Source organism: Pseudophryne corroboree, chromosome 1 (genome assembly GCF_028390025.1).
Source record: "Pseudophryne corroboree isolate aPseCor3 chromosome 1, aPseCor3.hap2, whole genome shotgun sequence".
Classification (NCBI taxonomy): Eukaryota; Metazoa; Chordata; class Amphibia; order Anura; family Myobatrachidae; genus Pseudophryne; species Pseudophryne corroboree.
In genome coordinates, this window is record NC_086444.1 from 80982177 (window position 1) to 80995589 (window position 13413).

At 45.1% G+C, this 13413-nt stretch overlaps 2 protein-coding genes, 1 non-coding gene and 1 pseudogene across 4 annotated transcripts in view; 3 read left to right on the top strand and 1 right to left on the bottom strand.

Annotated features, from left to right (window-relative positions):
- The window catches only part of NADK2 (NAD kinase 2, mitochondrial), a 298406-nt gene that overhangs the window by 165695 nt on the left and 119298 nt on the right, over positions 1–13413 (bottom strand). The window lies entirely within an intron of this gene.
- The window catches only part of MRPS15 (mitochondrial ribosomal protein S15), a 111747-nt gene that overhangs the window by 86268 nt on the left and 12066 nt on the right, over positions 1–13413 (top strand). For both annotated transcript variants that reach the window (XM_063961025.1, XM_063961029.1), the window contains exon 7: positions 10414–10605. In XM_063961025.1, the coding sequence (XP_063817095.1) occupies positions 10414–10605 (192 nt within the window). The remainder of the gene's footprint in view (positions 1–10413; positions 10606–13413) is intronic.
- LOC134932414 (U5 spliceosomal RNA) lies at positions 4267–4374 on the top strand (annotated as a pseudogene).
- On the top strand, positions 6009–6123 carry LOC134961299 (U5 spliceosomal RNA). The gene has a single exon (XR_010187884.1). It is a non-coding gene; the product is annotated as a U5 spliceosomal RNA (small nuclear RNA).

Here is a 13413-nt window from a genome sequence, read left to right on the forward strand (position 1 = left end):
GTTTCTACCACTTCCATTGATCCAAAGAATTCTCAAAAGAATAAAAAGGGAAAAGATTCAAGCTTTTCTGATTGCTCCGGACTGGCCAAGAAGGGCCTGGTACGTGGATCTACTGGAGATGCTCCTAGAGGACCTGTGGCCTCTACCTCTTCGCGAGGATCTTCTACAACAGGGGCCGTTCGTCTATCACGACTTACCGCGGCTACGTTTAATGGCATGGAGGTTGAGCGTCAAATTCTAGCCCGGAAAGGTATCACGGACAGGGTTATTCCAACCTTGGTCCGAGCCAGAAAGGGGGTAACGTCTAAACATTACCACCGTATTTGGAAAAAATACGTCTCTTGTTTTGGTGTGAAAACAGGAAATTTCCTGCGGTGGAATTTCAACTGGGATGTTTTCTCCTTTTTCTGCAGTCAGGAGTGGATGTGGGCCTACGTTTGAGCTCCTTAAAAATCCAGATTTCGGCCTTATCCATTTTCTTCCAGAAACAATTGGCTTCTCTCCCGGAGGTTCAGACATTTTTGAAGGGTGTTCTGCACATCCAACCGCCCTTTGTGCCTCCTACGGCACCTTGGGTTCTCAACGTGGTGTTGCAGTTCCTGCAGTCGGAATGGTTTGAGCCTTTGCAGGACGTTGATGTCAAATTTCTTAGTGGAAGCCTTGGCTTCAGCAAGACGTGTGTCGGAGCTGGGGGTGTTGTCTCACAAAAGCCCCTATTTGATTTTTCATGAAGATAGAGCTGAACTCAGAACTCCTCATAATTTCTTCCAAAGGTGGTGTCTGCGTTTCATATCAACCAACCTATTGTGGTTCCGGTGGTTACCGACACCTCTGCCACTTCAAAGTCCTTGGATGTTGTGAGGGCTTTGAAGCTCTATGTGAAGTGGACAGCTCGTCACAGAAAATCGGACTCGCTGTTTGTTCTCTATGATCCCAATAAAATTGGGTGTCCTTCTTCAAAGCAGTCTATTGCTTACTATCCAGCATGCTTATTCAACAGCAGGTTTGCCGGTTCCAAGATCTGTGCAGGCCCACTCTACTAGGTCGGTGGGTTCTTTCTGCGCGGCTGCCCGGGGTGTCTTGGCTTTACAGCTCTGCCGAGTAGCTACTTGGTCAGGTTCGAACACGTTTGCTAAGTTCTACAAGTTCGATAATTTGGCATCTGAGGACCTTCAGTTTGGTAAACCTGTTTTGCAGGAACCTCAGCACTCTCCCACCCGGTTTGGGAGCTTTGGTACATCCCCATGGTACTAATGTGGACCCCAGTATGCTCTAGGATGTAAGAGAAAATAGGATTTTAATTACCTACCGGTAAATCATTTTCTCGTAGTCCGTAGAGGATACTGGCCGCCCGCCCAGTGCTTCGTGTTTCCTGCACTGTTACTTGGTTCAGTATTGTTGTTGGTTCAGTTTTTTCTGTTCCTGTTCAAGTTTGGTTAGCATGGCTTTCCTCTTGTTTGGTGTGTGCTGGTTCGAATCTCACCACTGTTCTTTTAAATCCTTCTCTCAAAGTATATCTGTCTCCTCGGGCACAGTTTCTAGTGAGTCTGGTAGGAGGGGCATAGAGGGAGGAGCCAGCGCACACTATTGATTTCTTAAAGTGCCCAAGGCTCCTAGTGGACCCGTCTATACCCCATGGTACTAATGTGGACCCCAGTATCCTCTACGGACTATGAGAAAAAGATTTACCGGTAGGTAATTAAAATCCAATTTTTGTTCATCAAAATTCTACACACAATACCCCATAATGACGTGAAAAATGGTTTTTGGGATTTTTGCTAATTTCTTAAAAATAAACTAAGAAATCACATGTATTCACAGCCTTTGCTCAATACTTTGTTGATGCACCTTTGGCAGAAATTACAGCCTCAAGACTTTTTGAATATGATGCCACAAGCTTGGCACACCTATCTTTGGGCAGTTTCGCCCATTCCTCTTTGCAGCACCTCTCAAGCTCCATCAGGTTGGATGGGAAGCGTCGGTTCACAGCCATTTTCAGATCTCTCCAGAGATGTTCATTCGGATTCAAGTCTGGGGTCTGGCTGGGCCACTCAAGTACATTCATAGAGTTGTCCTGAAAGCCACTCCTTTGATATCTTGGCTGTGTGCTTAGGGTTGTTGTCCTGCTGAAAGATGAACCGTCACCCCAGTCTGAGGTTGAGTGCTCTGGAGCAGGTTTTCATTCAGGATGTCGCTGTACATTACTGCATTAATTTTTCCCTCTATCCTGACTAGTCTCCCAGTTCCTGTCGCTGAAAAACATCCCCACAGCACGATGCTGCCACCACCATGCTTCACTGTAGGGATGGTATTGGCCTGGTGATGAGCGGTGCCTGGTTTCCTCCAAACATGACGCATAGCATTCACGCTAAAGAGTTAAATCTTTGTCTCAACAGACCAGAGAATTTTGTTTCTCATGGTCTGAGAGTCCTTCAGGTGCATTTTGGCAAACTCCAGGCGGGCTGCCATGTGCTTTTCTTTATCATCCACTAGGGGTCACTGGAGTACTCTTGGGATATGGACGGGCGTAGCCGAACAAGGGCACTGAATATTTAAATTTAGGACCCTCCCCCCCCTCCATATCCCCGAGTACCTCAGTGTACGACCCCAGTGTTTTTTCGGTGCTCACAGCACGAACAAGGCTTGTGGTATATCCACACTTGGATTTTTATTTTTAAATTTTTATTTTTACTTTTTATTTTTACACTTAGCACATCCCTTCCCAGTTTCTGGAAAAACATGGGTCCGGGATAGTGCCGCTGCACAGGCAGCGAATGGCGTGTCGGTCCTCACAAAGAGCACCCTCACAGCCACAGGCGCTACAAGGCAGCGCATGGCGTGTCGGTCCTCACAAAGAGCACCCTCACAGCCACAGGCAGACTGTCTCCTACTGCAACTGGACGGAGATTACAAGCCCCGTCACAGCCAGGAGGAGAGCTGAAAACTGGACGGTGCTTACAGTAAGAAGCCCCGTCACAGCCAGGATGGAAGCCCCGTCACAATCTGGACGGAGCTTACAGAAGTGCGACACTGCAAGGTATGGTGGGGGGGTCAGGGCGGTCAGCTCACGCTGCCGCCCTGCTGTGTGGGAAAAGCCTTTATTTTTACCGCCGCTTTGCCCGCCGCTTACAGAGGACCCCGCTGAACGAGAGAGCGGCCGCACGTCACTCACAGACGCCGGCCGCTCTCCCAGCCACTGTACCAGTACTCTGCCACTGTAACCGAGCGGCCGCACGTCACTCAGACGCCGGCCGCTCTCCCAGCACGGTAACCGAGCGGCCGCACGTCACTCAGACGCCGGCCGCTCTCCCAGCCACTGTACGCGAGCGCCGCCCAAGCAGCCACTCTGCGTACCCGGGTCTAAAGCTCCGAGCGGCCGTACGTCACTAAAGACGCCGGCCGCTCTTCCAGCGCTGCACCCAGCCACTGCTGTATGAGGCGCCGCCCGTTCCTAGGGCTCCCCGGCGCACTATACCAGCGCTCCCCGGGTTTCCCCAAGCTCCCTGCACTCGCTTCCGGCGCTGCACAGGGAGAAGCTACATCACAAGCAGCGCGGCTGCGGGGGGGTGACGGTGAGTAAAGCCCATAGCAGCAGCAAAGGCTGCATGGGTTAAGACACTGCTCAGTTCTAAATAAGAGACTGCTCAGTTTTTAAACAAGTTATTGACCCATAGCAGCAGCAAAGGCTGCTTGGGAATAAGATATGTTGGAAATAATACAATTCACTGCAGGCAGTGTTGAGTAAAGCCCATAGCAGCAGAAGGCTGCATGGGGTAAGAGACTGCTTAGTGTTTAAACAGTTAATGAAATAACTGGAAGGCTAACTAAAGCATAAGGCTGCATAATGTATTGTAAACTGCACGGATTTTACTGTATAATAGACCTGTAACTGTAGAATAGGCTATTAAGCCTATATTTAATGTATAATAGGCTATTAAGCCTATATATTAACGCTGCAGCAGGTAACCTGTCCTGTGATTTTCAGTGGAAGCATGGCATGACGGTCATTTTAATCATTGCTGTTCTTCCAGGTTATAATTCCAGAACATTCCGCCCATACACCTATACTCCACAAGGAGGCGCAGGGGTGTTAGTGGGAATTTTTTGGTTCAGTTTTCACATAAGTCAGCCATGTAATCTGTATTTCTAATTAATTCTAGAACATTCCTGCCCTACATCTCTCAGCCACCAGAGGCGCAGGGAAGTTAGTAGGAATTTGGTTGGGGTTTCATATGCCCATGTGAACTGCTTTTCACATAAAAGACAATATTTTGATTTCTCTTCATATCGAATAAATCTTTCGTTTTTTGCTAAAGATTTCCGTAGAGAGAAACAAGCTTGAGTTTCATATGAATATGCTGTTCAGCAATAACATATATATATATGACACATAATAACTTCATTAAGTCGTGCAAGTGTCTGTCTATTGCCTATTATTTTATGGTGTCTGTCTACATAGCGAGTAAGGCTATAGTGCAGACTAAAAATAATTTTAAAAATCCTATGTTAACATTGGCAATTCAAATTAAAAGAGCGGTAACATCGGAGTCTCGAAATGACTCCGCCAGCCCTAACAAAAGACAGTCTTCCAAAGGGCCAATTTCCCTTTGGGTACCAGAGTGTTTATTTCACTCGATTCTATGTCAAATTATAACTACGAGTGAGAAGGGTACATTAGACCAGCACTCAGATAGTGCGGGGGGGTTGTTAACAACCATACATAATCGTTTCCAAAAGGACGCGATCCGCCATTGCTAGATGATTTTCTTTCAAACATTATAAAAACCCAGGATACATTTGGGTCACTAGAATCTATGTATCAAACAATGACGATCACTGGTAAAAGAAGCTGCAGAGTATATCTGTAAAGCTTCTGCTAACGCCGGTTATTTTCATTGTCGCTAGTTAAGCGCGACAAGGCCAGAGCTTGTTTGCTCATAAATTTGATATACTTGTAACGGTATTTTATCCCTTTATGATATTCAGCCATTACCGCATACAGTATATTTGTAACGGCGTTTTATCCCTTTATAAGGAACAGTCACGCCTTGTAACGACAGGACGTTACAGTCAGCAAGCCAGTGGTTTGATGACTTCTTTTACAATTGTGGAAGCGCGTATTTACATGTTACATTTGCGAGGTTTCAGGACTTCAACTCATACAGGTCTCAGCTATTTACAGCTTAAAGGACAAAACTGCCTCTGTCGAACGGTTGGCAGGTTGTCATTTAGTCTTTGCAGGTTTATAAACCAGGCAGTAGTACGCCAACAGAGTCAGAGTTACTTATTCCCCTCTGTTTGAGCAAAACCAAACAGCTCCGTTGCAATATCAATCAGCAAGTCATTTACTACAGTTAGAAAATGGATTTTCTGCGGTTAGTATTTGCTTATTGGAGCCACACAATTGCATAATTGCATTTGAATGCGTATTTACCCAGTCCGGTTTGTTCTTCACAGGTTCTAGCGGTTGCAAATCGCCACAACCATTAACCATTTCATGTCTACCGTTGCTTATCGCTTTGGGTATTTACCAAAGTGAGGTTGGGATGATAGCTCATCTCACATAAGAACTCTGTCTCAACAAAGTTCCTTTAACTTGCGCTACTAAGGTATACTGCGGTAGCAGATCAAGTTCGAAAACAATCACATCTAATTCCGTCTAAACGATGTCAATGCCTAGGTAAGATGATAAATACGGTAAATCAAAGACTTTTACCTACTACACCAGCAATAACAAATGTACGTCTAGTAATTAGTGCAAAACACGCACACTAGCGGTACATTGGTGTATTCACCTATTAAGAATAAAGTTGTGTTTTCAATTTAGTTCGCCACCCTTCACTCGCGTTTCCCACAGAGGGAAAAGGGTGCATATACTCTGGACGACAGTCGCAGAGGGTCAGGATTTGTAGTTAAAATCAGCAACAAAGATTGCTGTCGATAAAGGTCCTAGAACTCTGTGCATTTTACAATGCAATACATGATTCGCTTTCAGTCTGACCAGGTATATACTCTGGTTTCTCTTCAGAACGAATAAATCTTTCGCCTTTTACTAAAGATTTCTGTGGAGAGGAACAACCATGAGTTTCAGGTAAATGTTTGATGCCTGTCTCACGCTGGCCTTAAGCAGTCAAACAAGGCAACGGCAGTTGCATACACAACAACCAGTGAGAACCAAGAAGCCGCATGGTAATGCGGCATGTGACTCAAATCCTCAATGGCTTAGAACACCATTAGGTGAAAATGTCAAGAGATCATTACGTGAGTGGACATCTGTTAGACAGAGGATCTCACCCGTCAGGATTTGGATCCTGAAAACTGGACATTAAATCCACAGGTGTTTCATATGTGAGTCCACAGAAGGGGGTTACCCTCAAGTATACATGATGGCATCTCGCCACAATTACAAAAGCTCAGTATGTGTACAAAACAGATCACAAGGGCAGTGGCGGTGGAGTCTCTCACATTCATGTGGTCATTCAGCATCGTGTATCTGGCTCCACCAGTTTCCGCTGCTCTCTCCGTTGTCAAAACGGCTCATAAGACAGTTTGTCACAGTCATACTGGTGGTAGCTCATGGGTTTCGGAGAAGTTTGCTTCTCGAATTTTCAAGGAATACTTGCACACGATCTTGGCCCGCTCATAATACGTCCAACCTGTTACATCAGGGAACGTTAGTTTACCCATAGTTACCTATGTACCTATTATCTATGTACCGCAGCTGCGGTTGACGGGGTGAGGGTGCAGACCGCCCTCTTAAGAAATTGAGCATTACAGTATCGGTTATACTAACCATGTTACGAAATAGTAAGCCGTTTAAGGCAGCTCATTTTTACAAAATTTCGTGGGCTTACATAGGTTGTAAACCTCGGAAGTTTCCAACATCATCCTTCAAGTAACCCGTATTCTGTTAAACGGGGTGGAATGGAAAACTGCGTTGATCTGCACGAAGAGTGCAGGTATCTGTGTGGTAAACTTATTTTCAAAGACGTTTGCCTCTATTGGCGTCTGTACACATCTTTCTACAAGGTGTCATCAAAGTTCACACTCTATTTATCCCACCTACAGCGCCAGGCGACTTGAAGTTGGGTTCAGATTTCTTACAGTTTTCATATTTTGAACCCTTTCAACAAATGGGAATTAAGTTTCTCACTTTGGAAAACAATTTTCTTATAGCCTTGGCTTCGGCAAGGGTTTTGTTTTCATATTTGGGTGCCTTGTATTCCAAGCCACCGTATTTGAGTTTTCTCATGACAAAGCAGATCTTCGGACGAATCACGCTTTCGTATTCTTCACATCAATATACCAATAGGGGTTCCTGTGTGGACAGCACATTCTAGAATTCTGAATGTGGTACACGCATTACGCGTTTATATATGTCCCGAACGTCAACAGTACGTGATATGAATACGTTGTTTGTTCTCTATGATACTGCCAACTGGGGTTAGCCAGTTTCTTAGCAGACATTATCCAGTTGGGTAATAATAATGACTACAAGTCAGGTTTACTTTAAGGCTAAGTTACAATCGCCTACGTCAGTAATAGCTCATCCCACAGGTTCTGTGGGAATGTCAGACCCAGTGGGTCGTGGAGTGTCTAAAACGCGGCTATATAGCCTTCATGTGCACCATGTTTGTGCACGTTTACACGTTATAAATGGTGGCGCCATCAGCATCTAGCTTTGGGCTGCCTACTGTTACAAGTATCAAACAGCTCTCCCGCCCACGAGGGAAGCTTTGGTACGTCCCAAGAGTACTCCAGTGACCCCTAGTGGATGATAAAGAAAATAGGATTTTGGTACTTACCAGGTAAATCCTTTTCTTTGAATCCATAGGGGGCACTGGACGCCCACCCAGAGCAGTTTTACCGGGGTTGTTTTAAGCTCAAGGGAGCTTAGGGTAACAAGTTTTACTTCATTGATATTAAGCTCAGAGGAGCTTATGGTAACACATTTTCACCGATTGGTTCAAATTATAAAGTTCTATCGGTTATGGTGTCAACTGTTTAGTTGACAGTAAGGTTATGGGTCAACATTGTGTTGTCCGTTATGTTATAGGTATTCTCCATTGTCAACCTCTCTATATCGTTCCTGTTCGCTCAGTAAAAAACACTGAGGTCGTACACTGAGGTACTCGGGGATATGGAGGGGGGGGAGGGTCCTAAATTTAAATATTCAGTGCCCTTGTTCGGCTACGCCCGTCCATATCCCAAGAGTACTCCAGTGCCCCCTATGGATTCAAAGAAAAGGATTTACCTGGTAAGTACCAAAATCCTATTTTTACTAAGGAGTGGTTTCCGTCTGACCACTCTTTCATACAGGCCTGATTGGTGGATTGCTGCAGAGATGGTTGTCCTTCTGGAAAGTTCTCTCTCCACAGAGGAATGCTGTAGCTCTGACAGCGTGACCATCAGGTTCTTGTCACCACCCTGACTAGGGCCCTTCTCCCCCGATCGCTCAGTTTAGACGGCTGGCCAGCTCTATGAAGAGTCTGGTGGTTCCGAACTTCTACCATGTACGGATGATGGAGGCCACTGTGTTCATTGGGATCTTCAAAGCAGCAGATATTTTTCTGTACCCTTCCCCAGATTTGTGCCTCGAGACAATCCTGTCTCTGAGGTCTACAGACAATTCCTTTGACTTCATGCTTGGTTTGTGCTCATACATGCACTGTCAAGTGTGGGACCTTATATAGACAGGTGTGTGCCTTTCCAAATCATGTCCAATCAACTGAATTTACCACAGGTGGACTCCAATTAAGCTGTAGGAACATCTCAAGGATGATCAGTGGAAACAGGATGCACCTGAGCTGAATTTTGAGCTTCATGGCAAAGGCTGTGAATACTTATGTACATGTTATTTCTTAGTTTTTTATTTTTAATAAATTTGCAAAAATCTCAACAAAAAAAAAAATTTTTTCACGTTGTCATAATGGGGTATTGTGTGTTGAATCTTGAGGGGAAAAATGAACTTATTCCATTTTGTAACATAACAAAATGTGGAAAAAGTGAAGCACAGTGAATACTTTCCAAATGCACTGTATGTGTTAGCAGAGCTGCTAAAAATCAGTTTGTGCAGTCTCTGCGCAGCCCAGGACTTACTCTTCCTGTGCGATTGAATCCTGCTGATCGGGGCCGGAGCTGACGTCGGACACCCTCCCTGAAATCGCTTGAACCCGCCTGCGTTTTTCCAGACACTCCCTGAAAACGGTCAGTTGCCAACCACAAACGTCATCTTCCTGTCAGTCACCATGCGAATGGATCCTTCGCACCATCCCCTCGCTGACCGCCGATGCCCGTTGTAGACGTCCGATGTGCCTGCGCGTTGCGGCTCAGACGCATGTGCCATTCGGATCTGATCGCCCGCTGTGCGAAAACGCACAGCAGCAGTCACATCTGAATTAGGCCCCTAGTTCATTTCAATAGTCACTGCCACCCAAGAACAATTAATATTATGTGGTAATGTAGGGATAATTTACTAAGCCTTGGATGGAGATAAAGTTGATGGAGATAAAGCACCAGCTAATCTGCTCCAGACTGTCATTTTTCAAACCCAGTCTGTGACATGGCAGTTAGGAGCTGATTGGCTGGTGTTTTATCACCGTCCACTTTATCTCCATTTAAGGCTTAGTAAATAGACCCCAAAGTACCTTACTTTCTATAGTTACATGTTACCTTTCTTGATTTTGTCTAAGCATGTCCTCCTGCTACCGTGTCATTGTATCTTTATAAGTTTCTGTCTCTCACATGAGGTTGGTGTGTGTGTGTGTGTGTGTGTGTGTGTGTGTGTGTGTGTGTGTGTGTGTGTGTGTTAAGCTGGGTACAACACTGGGTAATATATTGGCTGTTTGAGCGAATGGCTGATATTCTATTGGCCGGTGTATGAAAATGATGCGTCTGTGAACGACGCATTCACAGACATATTGCGTCGACTGTGCAGCACAGCCCATGGCATATATATTTACAGATATATTGGCGCATCTGGCTGTGTACGGGCGACCCACCGATTACCCCGTGCACTGGCTGCAGGGACTGACGTCACAATCTCAGTGGGCAGATTCAAATGACGTCCAGCTATAACGTCATAATAACACATGGAGTTGCCAACATCTGGATGTAGTGCGTGGCCAGCATTATCTTTACTGTAAGCCAGTAATGGCCAATATATGTAAACCGCATGTAAATGTGATCTGTATAAACTGAGATTTTCTTTGCTGATAATCAGTGAGTTGTGATATTACCACTTCAGCGTTCATTAGGAAAGCTTGATATTAAAAGTGAAAGTACACTACTGTATATCACTGCCGGCTCCTTCCGTGTAGTATGCTGTTTCATGACATCATTTGTGTTTGCATTGTGCTCCTCTGTCTAATCTATGTGACTGTGCCTGTTTGTGCCCTACCATGTCTTTTCTAGGATAAGGCAAATAAGAGAAGGATGCTGATGGCGATAGATCGGCGCAAGAAGATATTAAAGTTCCTGCGTCGGACCCAGTACGATGCATTTGAACATGTATGTACACAGCTTGGCATTGAGTACACCTTCCCTCCAGAGTACTACAGGCGGGCGACTAAAAGATGGATTGCGAAGAAAGCTTTCTGCTTGAAGGTCTGATTCATGTCTCTTTCATACACATTATTATATGCAGCAATGTCTTACAGTGACAATCTTAATTGTTTTAAAATATCTCTGCAGGTCCAGTCAGTAGGCGAAGGTTATTGTTGTTAAAGAGAAACGGGCTCAGGAAATGTAACAGTCACTACAACACTGTATTTGTGTGTCAGTTACACCTTAAAGGGTTGTAACTAACCTGTATATCACTTTCTAAAGACATTCTTAATGGGTTGGGACTACATATACCGGCCAAGCCTTAAAGAAGGACTCCAGGAAAACTTGTCCATTATTGTTAGCATGTTTGTGATCTCAGGCAAATGGCCCATTTACCAGCCATGACGGGGAAATGTACACAGGACACTATGGCTTATGCTAATCAACATAGGGCGGTGATTTTTAGATTTTAGTTTAGACGCACACAAAAAAAAACCTCTTCCCTGGAATTCTTAAAATTGGAAGTGTTTGTATTTTGTTCTATTTTTAATGATTATGTCAGTGTTAGGGGGAATGAGTGAAGAACACCACAGCCAAAGAGGTGGACATGGAGCCAGAGTGATGACAATACTGGAGGCCGAGTAGTAGTAATTAGGTGACAAGCAGTCGGTGGAGATGAAAGTATTAGGTCATAAAATTTGACTAGTGGGAGAGGTGTAACAGTTTCTAATATAGAATGACCTCTTTCTCTGCTGTATAACAGTATTGATCTGCTTTCCTTATACGTTCATCTGACTACATATTTCACAGTAACTGCCACCAGCAAAGGAAAGAATCAATGTATTGATGCCAGGTAGTCCTTTGCAGCTATCTGCATACAGAATTTATTAATTGCACACTCACTTACACTTAGGTACATAGATTTGACCTCACAGGCTCGTAAATTCACCAGGAGACACAGAGAATATACTAGATTAAAATTTCTTCAATATATTTCCTAACTTTATTTACAAAAAAAAGATAATTTTGCAAATATGTACAACAGATTATGCAGCAAATAATCTCACAAAACATCACTTATGTTAGAGCACTCTGTCGTGAAGGAGCCACTGGAAGCATGGTGCACATCACCAGTCGTTGAGACTCTCCTTAGGAAAATGCACACTGAACACTCAAGGAAGATCCTAGTTATTCCATTCCAACTGCACAGCTCCCACCCTCTTGTTTTCAACTATTTCGTTGCTGGGCACTGGACATTAATGAATCAGTCACTCAGTATATGGGAGGGGTTGGCACAGCCCAGGTGGACACAAAGGGGTATATTTACTAAGATTCGTATTACTGTCGATTTGGAGGGAGATTAAACACGAATGACATCGAATGTGTGAATTTGCAACTTTTTAATAAAATTTACGCCTCATTTACTATGCTGTCGTATTCTGCATTTTCGTTTTTTCCGATGTCGATGTCATTCGTAATTTCTGCTACGGGGTACACTTGGCTCCACAAGTCTGGACAATGGGTGTAGAGTAGGATCTTGATCCGAGGCACCAACAGGCTCAAAGCTTTGACTGTTCCCAGAATGCACAGCGCCGCCTCCTATATCACCCCGCCTCCCAGCACAGGAGCTCAGTTTGTCAGTTGGTGCTGCATTAAGCATGCACTTAACAGAGGGGCTGCTCCAAGCAGCCCTGAGAAAAGCTTTTTATGAGGTAAAAAGTGAAGACTTCAAGGGCAGCAGCGGTGGTAAATGTCTTGTGACATTCACTGCTACAGCTCCAGCTCTCCCCAGCGGCGCTGTACACTCCCGAGCCCTGGTTGCCGGGTACCTACAGCGGAGGCTCCGGTTTTCTTCATGTTAGACACACACGGCTGGGGCTCTCCAGGATCGCGTGGCCGCGCTTCGGGAGGTGGTAAGTGGGTCCTGCTCGCAAGACCCGGTCTTTATCGCAATCCGGCGCGGTCAGTGGGAGGCGGGCCGTGCGCGCTGGCGGTGGACACTGTGGATACAGGCGATCCCACTAGATCACCAGGGCATGGGCGCAGGTCAGGTTTTCTCTTAAAACCGATTTTAATATCGCCCACAGTACCCGGTGGTTTTGCCAGCAAGGGGGATAAGGCTTAGACCTGAAGCCCCTCCCCCAGCCCCAGGGCGCCATTTCCAGCAAGTGTTCCCGCCCTGTAGCTGCATCTCTGTCTTTTCCTCACTCCCTGTCAGTGTCTGCGGCGCCATTACTCCTCAGCTCACTGTTCCTGGGACTGCTTGGGCAAATCCTCCTATGTAAAGCCGCCTGGTTGTCAGTGCTGTGCCTTTACATGACACTTAAGTATTCTACCCTCCTTTTTAGTCAGTGTTAGTAAGAAAGAGTGCATTTAGTCAGGGGTTTATAGTACAATTACCCTGTGATATACATCCAGTTTCGTACTGTGTAGTGTTATATCTATTGACTATATAGCTGTGTAAGCTAGTTCAGTGCAGTATTATTGTCAGTAATAACCTCTGCATTGTACAAACTGTGACTATTTGTGTGTGCATTGATAGCTGAGTGGTGTCCATCTCGTGTCTTTCACTCAACTTGCTATCCCTATATTCTATAACCTGAGGGTGCTTGGTGTGTCAGGTGTTATTTAATATAGGATTTTCACAAAAATATACTGTATTACGCATTTTTTCTGTGATTTAGTCACCATATCTCTCCTTTATCTCTGCTGGTGCTGACTACACTGCGCAGGGGTTTGGGTTTAGGGATATAGTGCTGCTAATAATTGTACTGTGTTACCTCATACTGCAAGTTATATCATGTCTGCATCTGAGGGTAACGGTTCTGGGGCGGAACACACTGCTGGTGTTGCTGAAGCCACAGGCAC